This window comes from Salvelinus namaycush, unplaced genomic scaffold (genome assembly GCF_016432855.1).
Source record: "Salvelinus namaycush isolate Seneca unplaced genomic scaffold, SaNama_1.0 Scaffold481, whole genome shotgun sequence".
NCBI classification, from domain to species: Eukaryota; Metazoa; Chordata; class Actinopteri; order Salmoniformes; family Salmonidae; genus Salvelinus; species Salvelinus namaycush.
Genome location: NW_024061177.1, coordinates 5,905 through 29,889, shown reverse-complemented (window position 1 = coordinate 29,889; position 23,985 = coordinate 5,905). Strand labels below are relative to the sequence as shown.

The following is a 23,985-nucleotide window of genomic DNA, read 5'->3' as shown; positions in this document are numbered from 1 at the left end:
CCATATGGGAGAGGGGTTATGAAATTATTTCTGGAATAGTTTGAATCTGAGCAGATTTCTATGATGCCCTGCTTGAAAGCTTGCTGTAAAGCAATGAGAAATGCTGCGATTTCTGCGAATTGGCTTGTTTTTTGAGCCCAAACTCATTTGTTGATCTTCACCAGATGCCTAGAAGTATGCGGACACATGCTGGTCGAACATCTCATTCCAAAATCATGGGTATTAATATCGAGTTGGTCCCCCCTCATTTGCTGCTATAACAGCCTCTACTCTTCTGGGAAGGCTTTCCACTAGATGTTGGAACATTGCTGCGGGGACTTGCTTCCATTCAGCCACAAGAGCATTAGTGTGGCGATTAGGCCTGGTTCGCAGTCGGCGTTCTAATTCATCCCAAAGGTGTTTGATGGGGTTGAGCTCAGGGCTCTGTGCAGGCCAGTCAAGTTCTTCCACATCGATCTCGACAAACTATTTCTGTATGGACCCCGCTTTGTGTACGGGGGCATTGTCATGCTGAAACAGGAAAGGGCCTTCCACAAACTGTTGCCACAAAGTTGGAAGCACAGATTAATCTAGAATGTTATTGTATGCTGTAGCATTAAGATTTCCCTTCACTGGAACTAAGGGGCCTAGCCAAAACCATGAAAGAGAGCCCCAGACCATTATTCCTCTTCCAAAAAACTTTAGAGTTGGCACTGTGCATTGGGGCAGGTAGCATTCTCCTGGCATTCGCCAAACCCAGATTCGTCCGTTGGACTGCCAGATTGTGAAGTGCGATTCATCACTCCAGAGAAAGCGTTTCTACTGCTCCAGAGTCCAATGGTGGCGAGCTTTACACCACTCCAGCCGACAGTTGGCATTGCGCATGGTGATCTTAGGCTTGTGTGTGGCTGCTCTGCCATGGAAACCCATTTCATGAAGCTCCCTATGAACAGTTATTGTGCTGAAGTTGCTTCCAGAGGCAGTTTGGAACTCGGTAGTGAGTGTTGCAACCAAGGACAGACGATTTTTACGCGCTTCAGCACTCAGCGGGTCCCGTTCTGTGAGCTTGTGTGGCCTACCACTTCGCAGCTGAACCGTTGTTGCTCCTAGACGTTTCCACTTCACAATACCAGCACTTAGTTGACTGGGGCAGCTCTAGCAGGGTAGACATTTGACAAACTGGCTTGTTGCTTAGGTGGCATGCTATGACGATGCCACTCTTTATGGTTTGTACCAGAAGATACGTTACACAGTTATTTCAAGCAAAGGATATCCGCATACCGTCAGACCTAAGTCATAGAACTTCTGCAACAGTTGAAGGGAACCTTTTTGAGTGATTGACCTAGTTTTGGGTTCAGTCTGAGTGTGACTCGTCTTTGTAGGAATGATGGATTATGAGTTGGCAAGGCTGAGGAATTGTTTGACCGGAGCACATGTACTGAATATTGAAAGAGAATTAATCCAGGTCCACAGCTGCTTGTGACCACAGAACATTTTTGTTGTGTCTAGCTGTGCTCCTAATCTCACTAAAATGTCTGCACCGATGTAGACAGAGTGGTCAGTTAATAAGCTGCTACAACACTGGAGAGCTGCATAAGTCTCTTACACACACACACACACACACACACACACACACACACACACACACACACACACACACACACACACACACACACACACACACACACACACACACACACACACACACACACACACACACGTGCGCACACATATAACCTTTACTAGTTGTTGTTGGGGAGAGGTTGCAGAGTAAAGTCTACAGCATTCTGGGAAATTATACAACATTGTTGATCACTTGTTGCGTGCGTGTTACTGTGTATCCAGTAATCCTACATCTGTTGTCTCTGAGACCCGTGTCTCCTCTCTCTCTCTCTCTCTCTGTCTCTGTTGTCTCTGAGACCCGTCTCTTCTCTCTCTCTCTCTCTCTCTCTGTCTCTGTTGTCTCTGAGACCCGTCTCTTCTCTCTCTCTCTCTCTGTCTCTGTTGTCTCTGAGACCCGTGTCTCCTCTCTCTCTCTCTCTCTCTCTCTCTGTTGTCTCTGAGACCCGTCTCTTCTCTCTCTCTCTCTCTCTCTCTGTCTCTGTTGTCTCTGAGACCCGTCTCTTCTCTCTCTCTCTCTCTCTCTCTGTCTCTGTTGTCTCTGAGACCCGTCTCTTCTCTCTCTCTCTCTCTCTCTGTCTCTGTTGTCTCTGAGACCCGTGTCTCCTCTCTCTCTCTCTCTCTCTCTCTCTGTTGTCTCTGAGACCCGTCTCTTCTCTCTCTCTCTCTCTCTCTGAGTGTGATTGTCAGGGACATCATCAGTATCTGACTGCAGTGAAAGGAGAGGGAGGGTTGGAGAGGATCTGTATAGTTTCACATTTTAATGTCACAAGCACAGTGAAATGCCTTTCTTGCAAACTCAAAACCCAATTTATTTGTATTTCTTTTATTTACCTTTATTTAACAAGGCAAGTCAATAACAATGTATTACTAGAAGAAAAAAATTAAGAATAGGAAATATGAAATACACAGTAAGTCAGTAAGTAAGAATAAAATATAAATATAAAATAAAAATATAATGCAAATATTGAAAATGTCTGTTCCAAAACCATATTTACATGTGCAGGGATACTGGAGTGATGAAGGTAGATATGTATAGGGTTAACGGGACTAGGCAACAGGATATATGATAAACAGAGTAGCAACAGCTTTCATGTGAGTGGGTGTGCAGGTGTGTAGAATCATTATAAATGTATGTGCATATTATTTGTGAGTGAGCAAAGGATGGATTGACATGAAAAGCGTGAACCACCTCATTTAATCATGGCAAGGCGACTGGTAATTTGGCAGAATATAAACAGTGTAGTTATTCACTCCCCAAGGCAATCAAACAAGCTAAACAAAGTATAGAGATAAAATGGAGTCGCAATTCAACGGCTCAGACACGAGACATATGTGGCAGGGACTACAGACGATCATGGACTACAAAAGGAAAACCAGCCACGTCACCGAGACCGACGTCACGCTTCCGGACAGGCTAAACTTTGCTTTGAGGAGAACACAGTGCCACTGACACGGCCTGCTACCAAAACCTGCGGACTCTCCTTCACTGTAGCCAACGTGAGTAAAACATTTAAACGTGTTAACCCTCGCAAGGCTGCCGGCCCAGACAGCTTCCCTAGCCACAATCCTCAGAGCATGCGCTGACCAGCTGGCTGGTGTATTTACGGGCATATTCAATCTCTCCCTATCCCAGTCTGTTGTCCCCACATGCTTCAAGATGGCCACCATTGCTCCTGTTCCCAAGAAGGCAAAGGTAACTGAACTTAATGACTATCGCCCCATAGCACTCACCTCTGTCATCCTGAAGTGCTTTGAGAGACTAGTCAAGGATCATATCACATCTACCTTACCTGCCACCCTAGACCCACTTCAATTTGCTTATCGCCCCAATAGATCCACAGACGATGCTAGCACCATTACTCTGCACACTGGGTCTGAACCCCGCTCTGAGGCCCTGGGTCTGAAGCCCACGCTGTGCAACTGGGTCCTGGAATTCCTGACGGGCCGCACCCCAGGTGGTGAAGGTAGGAAACATCACCTCCACTCCGCTGATCCTCAACACTGGGGCCCCACAAGGGTGCGTGCTCAGCCCCCTTCTGTTCTCCCTGTTCACCCATGACTGCGTGGCCAAGCATGCTTCCAACTCAATCATCAAGTTTGCAGACAACACAACAGTAGTAGGCTTGATTACCAACGATGACGAGAGAGCCTACAGGGAGGAGGTGAGGGCAGTCGAAGTGTGGTGTCAGGAAACCACCTCTCACTCAACGTCAACAAAACAAAGGATATGATCGTGGACTTCAGGAAACAGCAGAGGGTGCACCCTCCTATCTACATCGACGGGACAGTATTGGAGAAGATGAAAGCTTCAAGATCCTTGGCGTACACATCACTAAAACTGAAATAGACCACCAACACTGACACTTCAACCTCAGGGGGCTAAAGAAAGGCTCTCCAGAGGGTGGTGCCCAACGCGTTACCGGGTGCAAACTACCTGCCCTCCAGGACACCTACAGCACCCGCTGTCACAGGAAGGCCAAAAAGATCATCAATGACATCAACCACCCGAGCCACTGCCTGTTCACCCCGTTATCATCCAGAAGGCGAGGTCAGTATAGGTGCATCAAAGCTGGGACCGAGAGAGTGAAAAACAGCTTCTATCTCAAGGCCATCAGACTGTTAACTTCTCTAGGGTATGTGGGACGGTAGCGTCCCACCTCGTCAACAGCCAGTGAAACTGCAGGGCGCCAAATTCAAAACAACAGAAATCCCATCATTTAAAATCCTCAAAAATACAAGTATTTTACACCATTTTAAAGGTACACTTGTTGTAAATCCAGCCAAAGTGTCCGATTTGAAAAAGGTTTTACTACGAAAGCACACCAAACGATTATGTTAGGTATGAGCCAAGTCACAGAAAAAGACCAGCCATTTTTCCAGCCAAAGAGAGCAGTAACAAAAAGCAGAAACAGAGATAAAATGAATCACTAACCTTTGATGATCTTCATCAGATGACACTCATAGGACTTCATGTTACACAATACATGTATGTTTTGTTCGGTAAAGTTCATATTTATATCCAAAAATCTGAGTTTAGGCAGGACGCTACTGTCTCACTTGGCAAAAAGCCTGAGAAAATGCAGAGGCAGAGGGCCAAATTAAAATTAATTACTATGAAAATTACTATAAAATAAAACTTTCATTAAATCACACATGAAAGATACCAAATTAAAGCTACACTGGTTGTGAATCCAGCCAACATGTCAGAATTCAAATAGGCTTTTCGGCGAAAGCATACGATGCTATTATCTGAGGATAGTACCATTGTAAACAAAGAGATATACGCATATTCAACCCTACAGGCGCGACAAAAAACGCAGAAATAAAAATATAATTCATGCCTTACCTTTGACGAGCTTCTGTTGTTGGCACTCCAATATGTCCCATAAACATCACAAATGGTCCTTTTGTTCGATTAATTCCGTCGATATATATCCAAAATGTCAATTTATTTGGCGCGTTTGATCCAGAAAAACACAGGTTCCACCTTGCTCAAACGTGACGACAAAAGATCTGTAAGCTTTGTCCAAACATTTCAAACTACTTTTATAATACAACTTTAGGTATTTTTTTACGTAAATAATCGATAAAATTGAAGACGGGATATACTATGTTCAATTCCAGAGGAAAACAAAGTGGAGCCTTCAGGTCACGCGCCTCTAACAAAGAGTACACTTCCCTCTACCCTCATTCTGAACAGTGTTACTTCTTCATTTCTCAAAGGAATTTTGTGAGTGTAATGTGTACTGTTAATTGTTATTGTTTATTTCACATTTGTTTATTATCTACTTCACTTGCTTTGGCAATGTTAACATATGTTTCCCATGCCAATAAAGCCCTTAAATTGAATTGAATTGAATTGAGAGGAGACATCCCACAGCTCAGCTCTGACCTCTAGTGGTATGAAGAGACATCACACAACTCATCACACAGCCCAGCTCAGCTCTGACCTCTAGTCGTGAGAGGGGACATCACACAACTCAGCTCTGACCTCTAGTGGTAAGAAGAGACATCACACAACTCATCACACAGCCCAGCTCAGCTCTGATCTCTAGTCATGAGAGGGGACATCACACAGCTCAGCTCTGACCTCTAGTGGTAAGAAGAGACATCACACAACTCATCACACAGCCCAGCTCAGCTCTGACCTCTAGTCATGAGAGGGGACATCACACAGCTCAGCTCTGACCTCTAGTGGTGAGAGGGGACATCACACAGCAGCAGCCAGAGAAGACTGTTCGAATACTTATACTAACCTCACTGACCATACTATTTGTGACGTGAATTGAAAATATAGTATGCTTATTGGTCATAGTATGCCAAAAGTTTCCGGATGTCGTACTAAATTAGCCAAAATATGAAGTATACACGCAGAAGTCACTACTCAGAGGAGGAGTAGGATAAGGGTACGGCTAAAAGCTATGAGAAAAGCCCAGAAGTCTGGGACGTCTGGAACAGAGAGTAAAAGGAGCAGGTTTCTGGGGGCGATAAAATAGCTTCAAGGAATAATGTACAGACAAAGGTATGGTAGGATGTGAATACAGTGGAGGTAAACCTAGGCATTGAGTGATGATGAGAGAGATATTGTCTCTAGAAACATCATTGAAACCAGGTGATGTCATCGCATGTGTGGGTGGTGGAACTGAAAGGTTGGATAAGGTATAATGAGCAGGGCTAGAGGCTCTATAGTGAAATAAGGCAATAAACACTAACCAGAACAGCAATGGACAAGGCATATTGACATTAAGGAGAGGCATGCTTAGCCGAGTGATCATAAGGGTCCAGTGAGTAGTGAGGTTTGTTGGGGTCACGGCGATTCAGACAGCTAGCCGGGCTATCGTTAGCAAGCTGGCAGAGGATGGACGTCTGTTTTTAGCTACCTCGTGCGTTTCCGTCGGTAGATTAGTGGGGTTCCGTGTGGTAGAGGGGACCATTCCAAATGGAAAAATAGATATAGTTATAGTGACCCAAGAAAATTGTCCGATAGACCTATTCAGATAGCAGCTGATAAGACAGCTAACGATTAGCGGGCCACAGATGGGCGTTCAGGTTATGTCGCGACATTGTCCAGTTGGATAACACCCTCGGGCAGATAACGTCGGTAGTCCAGTCGTGGATGACTGGTGGGGCTCCGTATCGGCAGTAAAACGGGTCCGGATAGGTGATTGTAGCCCAGGAGTGGCTGATGGAACTCTTCAGCTGGCTAGCTCCGGAATAGTTGATGTTTGCTCCGGGACCCACATAAGCCAATAGTCACTCAGATAGCAGCTAGCTAGCTGCAAGATCCAGGTGTAAATGTCCAAATGCCAACCGTGGTTAGCTGATTACTAACAATTAGCTAGTGAACTGGCTAGCTTCTGGCTAGCTTCTGGCTAGCTTCTATTGTGGATTTCAGATTTGAGGTGAATAATACTTTAAAAAATATATATATTAGTGAGGCAGGAGAATGTTTTGAAGTTGAGTTTTTAGAAGAAAAAAAAGATATATATTAAAAAGATATGCGAAGAAAATATGAAAATATGTAAATATATATATACACGGGACACGACAAGACGAGGACAAAGGACGTCTGACTGCTATGCCATCTTGGAAAGAAAAATGAAAATGTAACGAAAAGGGCGGGAAATATGCAGCCAAAGGACAATGACAGCGGATACAAATTCAATGCTTTAACTAATTAAGACAAATATTAAGAAAATGTTGATCAATGTAACAAAGTAATGAATTCAAGTGCGTTACCTTACACGTTATGTTGGCTGACAATTTGTTAGCTACACTGTCCTTATGAACCACATAGCATTACAGCAGTATGTACCGTTATGTTAGCTAGCTACCTGACGCTAGTTGGCTACTTATATACATCAAACTTGCCAGTATATTAACTCTAGGCTAACTAACTACTTAACGTTTTATTGACTTGATGATTCCCGTCATTCTTAGTTTAGCTAAATGGTATAGTCGCCGTGCTTTCTCAATGGACATTCGAGTGTTTCTTAAATTCGCTCTGGCTATCTACTCCGATTTCAGAGCACTCTCGTCTCAGTGTACCAGAGCACAGAAAATGACGGGAATATGTGTACCAGCGCTCAAGTGTACCAGCGCTCAACACCCGTTGAATATGGTCAGTGTCATTAAACGTCGGCAAAAAAAGCGTACTTAAATTGTTGCCAGCAACACAGTTACATTCACCAACGCTCTGGATAAAATGAAAACTGCCTAACCAGCTCTGCTAGGGCGAGTAAAATTGTCAGAGTGGATTCATTTGTGTATGGAAGTAGCTAGCAAGCTATCCAACGTTAGCTTGGGTGCTTGACTGCCGTTGTAAGGTCAGAACACTCAAATCAACCCTACTCCTCGGCCAGAGCGTCTAGTGTGCGCTCCGAGAGCGAAACGCTCTGAATTTACAAACGGACAATCTGACAATGCTCTGAATTTACAAGCGCACTCTGGCACTCCAAATTGAATTTAAGAAAACACCCGAAGTCGTAAAATATCTAACTAGTCATTTGTTAAGCTAACTAGCTAGCAAGAGGTTGCATAGCAACAGCATCAACTTCCAGAATACAGGCAAAGCTCTAGAACGGTCAACTGAAAGGATACCATTCATTTACAGTATACAAAAATGAACAAATAGTATATAGCATGTAGTATATACTAATTAAGTATGTAGTATATAGTATGTTAGTATGGGTATTCAAACACAGCTTAGGAGAGAAGAGGAGAGGAGACTAGGGGAGAAGAGGAGAGAAGACAGGAGAGGATGAGCAGAGAAGAGGAGAGAGGAGAGGAAATCAACTTTTGAGAGTTGAGAAGCAGCCTCTGTCACTGGGTCAGAGTAGTTGTCAGTGTAGTTGTCAGAGTAGTTGTCAGTGTAGTTGTCAGTGTAGTTGTCAGTGTAGTTGTCAGAGTAGTTGTCCGTGTAGTTGTCAGAGTAGTTGTCCGTGTAGTTGTCAGAGTAGTTGTCAGTGCAGTTGTCAGTGTAGTTGTCAGTGTAGTTGTCAGTGTAGTTGTCAGTGTAGTTATCAGTGTAGTTGTCAGTGTAGTTGTCAGTGTAGTTGTCAGTGTAGTTGTCAGTGTAGTTGTTAGTGTAGTTGTCAGTGTAGTTGTCAGTGTAGTTGTCAGTGTAGTTGTCAGTGTAGTTGTCAGAGTAGTTGTCAGTGTAGTTGTCAGTGTAGTTGTCAGTGTAGTTGTCAGTGTAGTTGTCAGTGTAGTTGTCAGTGTAGTTGTCAGAGTAGTTGTTAGTGTAGTTGTCAGAGTAGTTGTCAGTGTAGTTGTCAGTGTAGTTGTCAGTGTAGTTGTCAGTGTAGTTGTTAGTGTAGTTGTCAGTGTAGTTGTCAGTGTAGTTGTCAGTGTAGTTGTCAGTGTAGTTGCCAGTGTAGTTGCCAGTGTAGTTGCCAGTGTAGTTGTTAGTGTAGTTGTCAGTGTAGTTGTCAGTGTAGTTGTCAGTGTAGTTGTCAGTGTAGTTGTCAGTGTAGTTGTTAGTGTAGTTGTCAGTGTAGTTGCCAGTGTAGTTGTCAGTGCAGTTGTCAGTGTAGTTGTCAGAGTAGTTGTCAGTGTAGTTGTCAGTGTAGTTGTCAGAGTAGTTGTCAGTGTAGTTGTTAGTGTAGTTGTCAGAGTAGTTGTCAGTGTAGTTGTCAGTGTAGTTGTCAGTGTAGTTGTCAGTGTAGTTGTCAGTGTAGTTGTCAGTGTAGTTGTCAGAGTAGTTGTCCGTGTAGTTGTCAGTGTAGTTGTCAGTGTAGTTGTCAGAGTAGTTGTCAGTGTAGTTGTCAGTGTAGTTGTCAGTGTAGTTGTCAGAGTAGTTGTCAGTGTAGTTGTCAGAGTAGTTGTCAGTGTAGTTGTTAGTGTAGTTGTCAGTGTAGTTGTCAGTGTAGTTGTCAGTATAGTTGTCAGTGTAGTTGCCAGTGTGGTTGTCAGTGTAGTTGCCAGTGTAGTTGTCAGTGCAGTTGTCAGTGTAGTTGTCAGTGTAGTTGTCAGTGTAGTTGTTAGTGTAGTTGTCAGTGTAGTTGTCAGTGTAGTTGTCAGTGCAGTTGTCAGTGTAGTTGTCAGTGTAGTTGTCAGTGTAGTTGTCAGTGTAGTTGTCAGTGTAGTTGTCAGTGTAGTTGTCAGTGTAGTTGTCAGTGTAGTTGTCAGTGTAGTTGTCAGTGTAGTTGTCAGTGTAGTTGCCAGTGTAGTTTTCAGTGTAGTTGTCAGTGTAGTTGTCAGTGTAGTTGTCAGTGTAGTTGTCAGTGCAGTTGTCAGTGTAGTTGTCAGTGTAGTTGTCAGTGTAGTTGTCAGTGTAGTTGTCAGTGTAGTTGTCAGTGCAGTTGTCAGTGTAGTTGTCAGTGTAGTTGTCAGTGTAGTTGTCAGTGTAGTTGTCAGTGTAGTTGCCAGTGTAGTTGTCAGTGTAGTTGCCAGTGTAGTTGCCAGTGTAGTTGTTAGTGTAGTTGTCAGTGTAGTTGTTAGTGTAGTTGTCAGTGTACTTGTCAGTGTAGTTGTCAGTGTAGTTGTCAGTGTAGTTGTTAGTGTAGTTGCCAGTGTAGTTGTCAGAGTAGTTGTCAGTGTAGTTGTTAGTGTAGTTGTCAGTGTAGTTGTCAGTGTAGTTGCCAGTGTAGTTGCCAGTGTAGTTGCCAGTGTAGTTGTCAGTGTAGTTGTTAGTGTAGTTGTCAGTGTAGTTGTCAGTGTAGTTGTCAGTGTAGTTGTCAGTGTAGTTGCCAGTGTAGTTGTTAGTGTAGTTGTCAGTGTAGTTGTCAGTGTAGTTGTCAGTGTAGTTGTCAGTGTAGTTGTCAGTGTAGTTGTCAGTGTAGTTGTTAGTGTAGTTGTCAGTGTAGTTGTCAGTGTAGTTGTCAGAGTAGTTGTCAGTGTAGTTGTCAGTGTAGTTGTCAGTGTAGTTGTCAGTGTAGTTAAATGTAAATGTAAATGTAGTTGTCAGTGTAGTTGTCAGTGTAGTTGTCAGTGTAGTTGTCAGTGTAGTTGTCAGAGTAGTTGTCAGTGTAGTTGTCAGAGTAGTTGTCAGTGTAGTTGTCAGAGTAGTTGTCAGTGTAGTTGTCAGTATAGTTGTTAGTGTAGTTGTCAGTGTAGTTGCCAGTGTAGTTGTCAGTGCAGTTGTCAGTGTAGTTGTCAGTGTAGTTGTCAGTGTAGTTGTCAGTCTAGTTGTCAGTGTAGTTGTCAGAGTAGTTGCCAGTGTAGTTGTCAGTGTAGTTGTCAGTGTAGTTGTCAGTGTAGTTGTCAGAGTAGTTGTTAGTGTAGTTGTCAGTGTAGTTGTTAGTGTAGTTGTCAGTGTAGTTGTCAGTGTAGTTGTCAGAGTAGTTGTTAGTGTAGTTGTCAGTGTAGTTGTTAGTGTAGTTGTCAGTGTAGTTGTCAGTGTAGTTGTCAGTATAGTTGTTAGTGTAGTTGTCAGTGTAGTTGTCAGAGTAGTTGTCAGTGTAGTTGTCAGTGTAGTTGTCAGAGTAGTTGTTAGTGTAGTTGTCAGTGTAGTTGTCAGTATAGTTGTTAGTGTAGTTGTCAGTGTAGTTGTTAGTGTAGTTGTCAGTGTAGTTGTCAGTGTAGTTGTCAGAGTAGTTGTTAGTGTAGTTGTCAGTGTAGTTGTCAGTGTAGTTGTCAGTGTAGTTGTTAGTGTAGTTGTCAGTGTAGTTGTTAGTGTAGTTGTCAGTGTAGTTGTCAGTGTAGTTGTCAGTATAGTTGTTAGTGTAGTTGTCAGTGTAGTTGTCAGTGTAGTTGTCAGTGTAGTTGTCAGTGTAGTTGTCAGTGTAGTTGCCAGTGTAGTTGTCAGTGTAGTTGTCAGTGTAGTTGTCAGTGTAGTTGTCAGTGTAGTTGCCAGTGTAGTTGTCAGTGTAGTTGTCAGTGTAGTTGCCAGTGTAGTTGTCAGTGTAGTTGTCAGTGTAGGGACTATAGTGAGATATATAGTGTGATAAACTGAAATAAGAAGCAGACAGGCAGTCATCTATATCAGTTTTAATAGTTGATAAAGACAGTTGGAAAAGGGAAGTAGCTTATTTCATAAGAGGAAGTAAAGAACCGTTTTGTACAGTTTTCTCTAACCCTAACCCTCTACAGCTATCTGTCTCTCTGTCAGATAGGATCTGTGTGACTCAGAGAAGGCTGTTAGTGACTGGTGGATCAGGGTGTGTTGTAGTTATTGACTGGGTGTAGTTGACGTGGAGGGGATTCCCACTCTGTGTTCTGCTGTCACCTGGACTGAAGCTCAAAGTGCTACACCTGAATGAAGGTAACAACGATCTCTCTCTTCTTACAGGCGCACGCCTCGCCCCAGCAGTGTGTAGTGTTGTGTTAAGGTGTTGCTAGGGTCTGACTGACGTAACCAACGGTAGAATAACAGTTTCACAGACGGGCAAAACCCGAGAACCCTGATAGCCACTTCCTACACGCGCGCTCACACACACACAGACCGCGCCACACAACCCTCGACACCACTGTTAAAGCTGCTCTGCACCAGAAATTAGCAACCGACAACACACTCCACATTTAGACACACAGGAAGGCATGCATGACATAAACTGTTGCCTCCTGCAGTGACAGCAACAGATGAGAGGACCTGTCAGTTGTTCTACAGTTGTTTCACACCAATCTGCTGATGTCATCCTCTGGGCTCTGATCTGACCTCTCACCTGACCTCTACCTGCACCTCATCAGACTGACTCACCTGGAGAGGCAACCTACCTGGTGGAACTAGAGGTAACCTACCTGGTGGAACTAGAGGTAAACCTATAGGTCTTCTGTAAACATAACTATTGAGCATGTTGAGCTTTTAGACCAGTAGAAGTCTTTCCAGGTCTTCTGTAAACATAACTATTGAGCATGTTGAGCTTTTAGACCAGTAGAAGTCTTTCCAGGTCTTCTGTAAACATAACTATTGAGCATGTTGAGCTTTTAGACCAGTAGAAGTCTTTCCAGGTCTTCTGTAAACATAACTATTGAGCATGTTGAGCTTTTAGACCAGTAGAAGTCTTTCCAGGTCTTCTGTAAACATAACTATTGAGCGTGATTAAAGTCTAGACAAGGCTTTGTCTGTATCCTAAGACACAGGGTCAGAAAGGGATTGAGAGGTGTTCTGTCAGAACCTAAGAGAGCCTGTTGGTTGGTTTGACACAGTAGAGAAAAGACTTTGGAAAGTATTATGAATATGTCATCCACAAAGACAAAGAAGATATTGAACTTTAAAATGATCAATCCCAAAGTGTTTTGTCTAGTATTGTAGTAGAAAAAGGGGTTTATGTAGAGCTGTGCAGTATTCTGGTTATGGTTAGAGCCATGTTGTTACATCTATATTGTCACATAACTGATTGTAGATCACAGTGTGTTGGTCAGGTCTTGGACTATGTGACTAGACAGTACTGATTGTGTATAGAGGTTTTAGTGTCCTGATTCAACTGTCATACACAGCTAACAACAAACGTCCTCACAAATTTTGAGAATGTTCCCTTAATAAGGATCCGCCCCTTTCATTCAATATTCTTCTAAAATGACATACCCAAATCTAACTGCCTGTAGCTCAGGCCCTGAAGTAAGGATATGCATATTCTTGGTACCATTTGAAATGAAACACTTTGAAGTTTGTGGAAATGTGAAAGGAATGTTGGAGAGTATAACACAATAGATCTGGTAAAAGATAATACAAAGAAAAAAAAAACTGTTCTTTTGTATTTTTTTGTACCATCATCTTTGAAATGCAAGAGAAAGGCCATAATGTATTATTCCAGCTGCAATTTAGATGTTGGGCACTAGATGGCAGCAGTGTATGTGCACAGTTTTAGACTGATCCAATGAACCATTGCATTTCTGTTCAAAATGTTGTATCAAGACTGCCCAAATGTGGCTAATTTGTTTATTAATAACTTTTCATGTTCAAAACTGTGCTCCTCAAACAATAGCATGGTATTCTTTCACTGTAACAGCTACTGTAAATTGGACAGTGCAGTTAGATTAACAAGAATTTAAGCTTTCTGCCAATATTAGATATGTCTATGTCCTGGGAAATGTTCTTGTTACTTACAACCTCATGCTAATTGCATTAGCCTACGTTAGCTCAACCGTCCGTGGACGGGACACCGATCCTGAATAAGTTTTAAGAGTCTCATTAACTAACGTTTTTTATATGAATGTCCCGGTGATGTGCTGTTTGGACTGGATTGGAAGGACTGTTTCTAAGGGACCATTCCCTTAATGTCAAATAGAACTTATCCAGAACGTGGATAAGACGCCATGTTCACAGAATGTAAAATATTGATGTTCTAGACACGTTTCATGGGACTTGGCAGGAACATTTCTGTGTATCAGTTGTCAGGCGTCACCTGATGGTCCCAAAGAATCTTTCTCCACCCCCAAAATAAAATAATCACACATTGTCACTGTTGCAGAGCCAATCAAGGCCCTGATTGGTGAACCACTGATTCATTCACAGCTCTTTGTCTGGTGGCAGAGTTTGGGACACACACAGTGCTTTCAACGTACATATTTGATTACGCTGTGCATGTTAATTTATACAGAAATTATTATTTACTTCAAAGTTAAACAGTCCTTCCCCTCTTCTCCTGTGGTAGCCCTGTACAGTCCTCACCTGGGATTTGAACTCACAACCTCTTAGTTCACGGCATTCAGATCTTCCTGCTAAGCAACCATGTCCTTGTCAGGTTTCAATTAGACTCTTCTCTCATCATTGATATGATTGTCCCAAAGCAAACCCCAAGCCCTCCTGTGCTTACTGGGCCAGTATAGTTAGGCCCTGTCCTGAAGCAAACCCCAAGCCCTCCTGTGCTTACTGGGCCAGTATAGTTAGGCCCTGTCCTGAAGCAAACCCTAAGCCCTCCTGTGCTCATTGGGCCAGTATAGTTAGGCCCTGTCCTGAAGCAAACCCTAAGCCCTCCTGTGCTCATTGGGCCAGTATAGTTAGGCCCTGTCCTGAAGCAAACCCTAAGCCCTCCTGTGCTCATTGGGCCAGTATAGTTAGGCCCTGTCCTGAAGCAAACCCTAAGCCCTCCTGTGCTCATTGGGCCAGTATAGTTAGGCCCTGTCCAGAAGCAAACCCTAAGCCCTCCTGTGCTCATTGGGCCAGTATAGTTAGGCCCTGTCCAGAAGCAAACCCTAAGCCCTCCTGTGCTCATTGGGTTGTTATAGTTAGGCCCTGTCCAGAAGCAAACCCTAAGCCCTCCTGTGCTCATTGGGCCAGTATAGTTAGGCCCTGTCCAGAAGCAACCCCCTTCTCCCGAGGCACTTATGTAGATGTAACAATGTGATGGGTTTAAGCAATAGGCTGAATGCACTTTGAAGTTAATCTCAAAAGAACACTTAATAAAAACTTGTATTGATCATAGTGATTCAGGAGTATCATTAAAACAGGTTACCACCACCAACATTATACAACTATACTGAAAGACCTTATATTGATGAAATAAGTCAATGATGACAGAATATTAAAATGAACCGATACCTGACAGGAACATGGTGGGTAAGTAAGACCTGAATGCCGTGAACTAAGAGGATGTGAGTTCAAATACCAGGTAAGGACATGTTGATCAAGAATTACTGAAAGCTATGAATGGATCAATGGTTCACCAATCAGGGTGCTGATTGGCTGGGTAAAAGTAACGGGGTGTGATATGAAACATTTTATTGGGGGGGGGGTTTCTTTGGGACCATCAGACGATGTCCTGACAACTGATACACATAAAAGTTCCCATGAAACATGTCTAGAACATAAATATATTATATTCTGATACCATGGCAACCATGTTCTGGGTATGTTTGGTGGAAAGATCATGGAATATTCTCTCTCTCTCTCTCTCTCATATATACTCAGGAGAAAAGAAACGTCCCTTTTTCAGGACCCTGTCTTTCAAAGATAATTCGTAAAAATCCAAACATCTTCATAGATCTTCATTGTAAAGGGTTTAAACACAGTTTCCCATGCTTGTTCAATGAATCATAAACAATTAATGTACATGCACCTGTGGAACGGTCGTTAAGACACTAATAGCTTACAGACAGAAGACAATTAAGGTCACAGTTATGAAAACATAGGACACTAAAGAGGCCTTTCTACTGACTCTGAAAAACACCAAAAGAAAGATGCCCAGGGTCCCTGCTCATCTGCGTGAACGTGCCTTAGGCATGCTTCAAGGAGGCATGAGGACTGCAGATGTGGCCAGGGCAATAAACTGCAATGTCCGTACTGTGAGACGCCTAAGACACCGCTACAGGGAGACAGGACGGACAGCTGATCGTTCTCGCAGTGGCAGACCACGTGGAACAACACCTGCACAGGATCGGTACATCCGAACATCACACCTGCGGGACAGGTACAGGATGGCAACAACAACTGCTCGAGTTACACCAGGAACGCACAATCCATCCATCAGTGCTCAGACTGTCCGCAATAGGTTGAGAGAGGCTGGACTGAGAGCTTGTAGACCTGTTGTAAGGCAGGTCCTCACCAGACATCACTGGCAACAATGTCGCCTATGGGCACAAACCCAACGTTGCTGGATCAGACAGAACTGGCAGATTCGCATTTATCATCGAGGTGGAGGGTCCCCATCATGTCTGGGGCGGTGTGTCACAGCATCATCAGACTGAGCTTGTTGTCATTGCAGGCAATCTCAATACTGTGCGTTACAGGGAAGACATCCTCCTCCCTAATGTGGTTCCTTTCCTGCAGGCTCATCCTGACATGACCCTCCAGCATGACATTGCCACCAGCCATACTGCTCGTTCTGTGCGTGATTTCCTGCAAGACAGGAATGTCAGTGTTCTGCCATGGCCAGCAAAGAGCCCGGATCTAAATCCCATTGAGCACGTCTGGGACCTGCTGGATCGGAGGTTGAGGGCTAGGGCCATTCCCCTGAGAAATGTCCGGGAACTTGCAGGTGCCTTGGTGGAAGAGTGGGGTAACATCTCACAGCAAGGACTGGCAAATGTGGTCCAGTCCATGAGGAGGAGATGCACTGCAGTACGTAATGCAGCTGGTGGCCACACCAGATACTGGCTGTTACTTTTGATTTTGACCCCCCCTTTGTTCAGGGACACATTATTCCCTTTCTGTTAGTCACATGTCTGTGGAACGTATTCAGTTTATGTCTCAGTTGTTGAATCTTATTATGTTCATACAAATATTTACACATGTTAAGTTCGCTGAAAAATAAACGCAGTTGACAGTGAGAGGACGTTTCTTTTTATGCTGAGTTTATAAATACAGGAAGGGAGTTGGCCAGTCTTGGCGGTTAGGCTGGGGAAGAGGGGGGAGTATAGAATGGTTCTGTAGATAACAGAGGAACTGTTTAAACAGTTGCTGCTGTTAGATTTACCTTGCTACAACATTTCCCGTCTCTGCTGCTGTCCTCAGAAAAATGTCCTATAGTGTTTTAATCTGTGTAATCATCTTTCTGTCTGTCTGTCTGTCTGTTTCTCTGTCAGTTCCTCTCCTGTCCTGATGTGGGAGATGCAGCTTTGGGTACAGAATTAATGTGCGTGACAGTTTATGAGTGTGTGTGTGTTTGTTTGTGAGTTGTGGGTTTGATTGAGTGTATAAGAGTATGAATCTGAACGTCTCTGATCTGGGGGAGGAGCTTCCTGTTAACTCCTCCATGCGGTGTCCCTATGATGTGATTGGTTGGGAGCCACAAAAAGTACAGCAGCTGTACTTTTGGTTCTACCTGCTGCTCTTCATCCCTGGTCTCTGCCTCAACACCACGGCTCTCTGGGTGCTATGTACACACATCAGGTACACACACACACACACACACACACACACACACACACACACACACACACACACACACACACACACACACACGCCCTTTCCCCTCGCTAGTGTATGTTGACCCCCTCTCCTCTCTCCTCAGTAAGAAGACCAAGGCAGTGATCTTCATGGTGAACCTGGCTCTAGCTGACCTGCTCCATGTCATGTCTTTGCCTCTGAGGATCCACTACTACCTGACACACACCTGGCCCTTTGGACACACACTGTGTCTGTTCTGTTTCTACCTCAAATACCTCAACATGTACGCTTCCATCACCTTCCTGGTGAGAACACACTGTCTGTTTCTACCTCAAATACCTCAACATGTACGCTTCCATCACCTTCCTGGTGAGAACACACTGTGTCTGTTCTGTTTCTACCTCAAATACCTCAACATGTACGCTTCCATCAGCTTCCTGGTGAGAACACACTGTGTCTGTTCTGTTTCTACCTCAAATACCTCAACATGTACGCTTCCATCAGCTTCCTGGTGAGAACACACTGTCTGTTCTGTTTCTACCTCAAATACCTCAACATGTACGCTTCCATCACCTTCCTGGTGAGAACACACTGTCTGTTCTGTTTCTACCTCAAATACCTCAACATGTACGCTTCCATCAGCTTCCTGGTGAGAACACACTGTCTGTTCTGTTTCTACCTCAAATACCTCAACATGTACGCTTCCATCACCTTCCTGGTGAGAACACACTGTCTGTTTCTACCTCAAATACCTCAACATGTACGCTTCCATCACCTTCCTGGTGAGAACACACTGTCTGTTCTGTTCTACCTCAAATACCTCAACATGTACGCTTCCATCACCTTCCTGGTGAGAACACACTGTCTGTTCTGTTTCTACCTCAAATACCTCAACATGTACGCTTCCATCACCTTCCTGGTGAGAACACACTGTCTGTTTCTACCTCAAATACCTCAACATGTTCACTTCCATCACCTTCCTGGTGAGAACACACTGTCTGTTTCTACCTCAAATACCTCAACATGTTCACTTCCATCACCTTCCTGGTGAGAACACACTGTGTCTGTTCTGTTCTACCTCAAATACCTCAACATGTACGCTTCCATCACCTTCCTGGTGAGAACACACTGTGTCTGTTCTGTTTCTACCTCAAATACCTCAACATGTACGCTTCCATCAGCTTCCTGGTGAGAACACACTGTGTCTGTTCTGTTTCTACCTCAAATACCTCAACATGTACGCTTCCATCAGCTTCCTGGTGAGAACACACTGTCTGTTCTGTTTCTACCTCAAATACCTCAACATGTACGCTTCCATCACCTTCCTGGTGAGAACACACTGTCTGTTCTGTTTCTACCTCAAATACCTCAACATGTACGCTTCCATCAGCTTCCTGGTGAGAACACACTGTCTGTTCTGTTTCTACCTCAAATACCTCAACATGTACGCTTCCATCACCTTCCTGGTGAGAACACACTGTCTGTTTCTACCTCAAATACCTCAACATGTACGCTTCCATCACCTTCCTGGTGAGAACACACTGTCTGTTCTGTTCTACCTCAAATACCTCAACATGTACGCTTCCATCACCTTCCTGGTGAGAACACACTGTCTGTTCTGTTTCTACCTCAAATACCTCAACATGTACGCTTCCATCACCTTCCTGGTGAGAACACACTGTCTGTTTCTACCTCAAATACCTCAACATGTTCACTTCCATCACCTTCCTGGTGAGAACACACTGTCTGTTTCTACCTCAAATACCTCAACATGTTCACTTCCATCACCTTCCTGGTGAGAACACACTGTGTCTGTTCTGTTCTACCTCAAATACCTCAACATGTACGCTTCCATCACCTTCCTGGTGAGAACACACTGTGTCTGTTCTGTTCTACCTCAAATACCTCAACATGTACGCTTCCATCAGCTTCCTGGTGAGAACACACTGTCTGTTCTGTTCTACCTCAAATACCTCAACATGTACGCTTCCATCAGCTTCCTGGTGAGAACACACTGTCTGTTTCTACCTCAAATACCTCAACATGTACGCTTCCATTAGCTTCCTGGTGAGAACACACTGTCTGTTCTGTTCTACCTCAAATACCTCAACATGTACGCTTCCATCAGCTTCCTGGTGAGAACACACTGTCTGTTTCTACCTCAAATACCTCAACATGTACGCTTCCATCACCTTCCTGGTGAGAACACACTGTCTGTTTCTACCTCAAATACCTCAACATGTACGCTTCCATCACCTTCCTGGTGAGAACACACTGTCTGTTCTGTTTCTACCTCAAATACCTCAACATGTACGCTTCCATCACCTTCCTGGTGAGAACACACACACACCTCTAATCTCTCTCTGTCTCTCCACCTCCTCCTCCAGGTGTGTATCAGTGTCCAGAGGTGTGTGTTTTTGCTACAGCCCTTCTATGCCCGGCGGTGGAGACGACGTTATGACCTGTTGATCAGCGCCACCGTGTGGCTGGTGGTGGGAATAGGTTGTTCTCCTTTTATTATCATGAGGATCAGCAACAGCACTGTACCCAGCCAATACACCCCTAGCCCCAGTACCAGTCTTATACCCAGCTCTAACCCCAGCCAATACACTGGTAGTCCTATTCCATACTCCACACCCTCCACCTTACCTTACACAAGACCCATCGACGGCTGTTTTAAGGACCTGCCCACCAGGAAACTGCCCCTTCCCCTGGTGGCAGCCATGATGGTGCTTGCGGAGCTGTTTGGGTTTGTGTTACCGCTCAGTGCCATCAGTTACTGCTCTCTCCGGATCGCTCACTCACTGAGACAGAGACAGGACAGCCGCTGCCCCTCGACCAGCCAGGCCCAACCCTCAGCCCAGACAGACAGAGAGCACCACCACAACCACCCCTGCCCCTCGACCAGCCAGGCCCAACCCTCAGCCCAGACAGACAGAGAGCACCACCACAACCACCGCTGCCCCTCGACCAGCCAGGCCCAACCCTCAGCCCAGATGAACAGGCAGATCGACAAAGAAAAGCGTCGTGCCCTGAGGATGGTTATGAGCTGCTCGGGTCTATTCCTGTTCTGTTTCGCTCCGTACCACGTCAATTTCCTGTTGTACGTGATGGTGTCTCAGGATATAGTGTCCCACTGCCCCACGATGCTGGTGGTGCGTCATTTCCACCCTGTTTCTCTGTGTGTAGCCAGTCTTTCCTGCTGTCTGAACCCTTTGTTATATTACTTCCTCACTGCAGAGTTCAGACAGCACCTCTCCCAACGCACCTCCTCCCTCTCCTCCTCCATTAGAGGCCGGCTCATGAGCCTGGAAAGCACCTCCTCTTTTAGGGAGTAACACCTCCTGTAGGGAGCACTTTGTCTCCTCCTCCTCTCCTCAATCAATCAAATGTATTTATATATCCCTTCTTACATCAGCTGATATCTCTAAGTGCTGTACAGAAACCCCCAGCCTAAAACCCCAAACAGCAAGCAATGCAGGTGTAGAAGCACGGTGGCTTGGAAAAACTCCCTAGAAAGGCAGGAACCTAGGAAGAAACCTAGAGAGGAACCAGGCTCTGAGGGGTGGCCAGTCCTCTTCTGGCTGTGCCGGGTGGAGATTATAACAGAACATGGCCAAGATGTTCACAAATGACCAGCAGGGTCAAATAATAATAATCACAGTAGTTGTCGAGGGTGCAACAGGTCAGCACCTCAGGAGTAAATGTCAGTTGGCTTTTCATAGCAGATCATTCAGAGTATCTCTACCGCTCCTGCGGTCTCTAGAGAGTTGAAAACAGCAGGTCTGGGACAGGTAGCACGTCCGGTGAACAGGTCAGGGTTCCATAGCCGCAGGCAGAACAGTTGAAACTGGAGCAGCAGCACAACCAGGTGGACTGGGGACAGCAAGGAGTCATCAGGCCAGGTCGTCCTGAGGCATGGTCCCAGGGCTCAGCTCCTTTGGGAGGGGAGGGAGAGAGAATTAGAGGGAGCATTCTTAAATTCACACAGGACACCGGATAAGACAGGAGAAATAATCCAGATATAACAGACTGACCCTAGCCCCCCGACACATAAACTATTGCAGCATAAATACTGGAGGCTGAGACAGGAGGGGTCGGGAGACACTGATACCTCCGGACAGGGCCAAACAGGCATGATATAACTCCACCCACTTTGACAAAGCACAGCCCCCACACCACTAGAGGGATATCAACAGACCACTAACTTATTACCCTGAGACAAGGCTGAGTATAGCCCATGAAGATCTCCCCCATAGCACGAGCCCGAGGGGGGCGCCAACCTGGACAGGAAGATCACATCTGTGACTCAACCCACTCAAGTGACGCACCCCTTCTACGGATGGCATGAAAGAGCACCAGTAAGCCAGTGACAGCCCCTGTAATAGAGGCAGAGAATCCCAGTGGAGAGAGGGGAACCAGCCAGGCAGAGACAGCAAGGGCGGTTCGTTGCTCCAGAGCCTTTCCGTTCACCTTCACACTCCTGGGCCAGACTACACTCAATCATAGGACCTACTGAAGAGATGAGTCTTCAATAAAGACTTAAAGGTCGAGACCAAGTCTGCGTCTCTCACATGGACAGGCAGACCATTCCATAAAAATTGAGCTCTATAGGAGAAAGCCCTGCCTCCAGCTGTTTGCTTAGAAATTCTAGGGACAATTAGGAGGCCTGCGTCTTGTGACCGTAGCGTACGTGTAGGTATGTACGGCACGACCAAATCAGACAGATAAGTAGGAGCAAGTCCATGTAATGCTTTGTAGGTTAGCAGTAAAACCTTGAAATCAGCCCTTGCCTTAACAGGAAGCCAGTGTAGAGAGGCTAGCAGTGGAGTAATATGATCCTATTTTTTGGTTCTAGTCAATATTCTAGCAGCCGTATTTAGCACTGAGGTTTATTTAGTGCTTTATCCAGGAAGCCTCTCTCCTTTCTCTTTCCTCCTCCTCTCGTCTCTCTCTCCTCCTCCTCCTGTCCTCTCTCCTCATCTCCTCTCTCTCTCTCTCTCTCCTCCTCTTTCTTCTCCTCCCCCCCTCTCTCCTCCTCTCTCACTCCTCCTCCTCCCCTCTCTCGTCCTCTCTCTCTCTCTCTCCTCCTCCTTTTACTCCTCTTCTCCTCCTGTCTCCTCCTCTCCTCCTCTCCCCTTCCTCCTCCTATCCTCTCTCCTCCTCCTCTCCTTTCCTCTCCTCCTCATCCTTCTACTCCTTTCCTCTCTTCCTCTCCTCTATTATCTCCTCCCCTCCTCTCCTCCTCCTCATCATTCTACTCCTTTCCTCTCTTCTGCTCTCTCCTCCTCTCCTTTCTCGCCTCTCCTCTCATCCTTTCTCCTCCTCTCACCTCCTCCTCCTCCTCCTCCTCTCCATCTCTCTCCTCTCCACTCATCATCCTTTCCTCCTCTGTCCTCTCCTTTCCTCCTCTCTCCCCCTCTCCCCTCTCCTCTCCTCTCCCCTCTCATCTCTCCCCTCTCCTCCTTTTACTCATCTCCTCTTTTCCTGTCTCGTCCTCTCCTCTTCCTCCTCCTTTCCTCTTCCTCTTCCATTTCCTCCTCATCTCCTCCGTAGACAGATAAAGACTGTTACACAACAGAACACCCCCCCACTCTGGAGGGACAGAGAGACACTGAACTCTGACCTTGAAAAAGTGATATGTAACCAGCTATGTTAATGTAAGATAAACTGCTGTTGTTTGAAGGGGACTCTTATAAGCTAAATGTGCTAAAACAGTAAGAAGCCGAGAAAGCCTGGGCCATTGTATGCATCAGCTGCTGTTTAACTATGTTGTAATTTATGTAAATAAAAAGCAGCTTGTTGCTATATCAGACTGACCACTGGGTTTAATTAATACTGCTTGTTCACATGAAGTAAAGGATGTCTGTGCTTCTCAAAGATATTCAGAGAGAGAGGCTACTGTAGAGTCTGAGCTGCTGAGGAAGTGGGGCGCTGAAGGGGTAAGTGTTGGAGTGTGATGCTAAACCACACAGGAGCTGAAGCAAAGATATGAAACACGCACACACACACACACACACACACACACACACACACACACACACACACACACACACACACACACACACACACACACACACACACACACACACACACACACACACACACACACACACACACACACACACACACACACACACAGTGCAGCTGCAGTCTTTGACTGTGTGAATCTGGTTGCCAGATGCTGGGGTAGGTTGGCAGTTTAACAGTTGAACTGTTACCACATGGTGATTCTCCTGTGGCTCCTGCAGCTGCACTCCAATCTCATGGTCCTTATTTCCTTTAAAGGGCACTACTTTGACCATAGGGCTCAACATAGGGCTCTACATAGGGCTCTACCTAGGGCTACACATGGCTCTACACATGGCTCTACACATGGCTCCACACAGGGCTCTACCTAGGGCTACCTAGGGCTACCCAGGGCTCTACACATTGGGCTCTACACTGGGCTCTACACTGGGCTCTACACTGGGCTCTACACTGGGCTCTACACTGGGCTCTACACTGGGCTCTACACTGGGCTCTACACTGGGCTCTACACTGGGCTCTACACTGGGCTCTACACTGGGCTCTACACTGGGCTCTACACTGGGCTCTACACTGGGCTCTACACTGGGCTCTACACTGGGCTCTACACTGGGCTCTACACTGGGCTCTACACTGGGCTCTACACT

The 23,985-nt window shown here is 45.3% G+C and overlaps 1 protein-coding gene across 1 annotated transcript; it reads left to right on the top strand.

The window, feature by feature from the left end:
- The first annotated feature begins 16,837 nt into the window (after window positions 1–16,837).
- p2ry10 (P2Y receptor family member 10) lies at window positions 16,838–20,756 on the top strand. Its single transcript, XM_038986452.1, has 3 exons — window positions 16,838–17,314; window positions 17,436–17,616; window positions 19,699–20,756. Exons 1-3 carry the CDS (start codon window positions 17,127–17,129, stop codon window positions 20,647–20,649), a joined length of 1,320 nt encoding a protein of 439 aa, XP_038842380.1. The 5' UTR covers window positions 16,838–17,126; the 3' UTR covers window positions 20,650–20,756.
- Window positions 20,757–23,985: the final 3,229 nt, after the last annotated feature.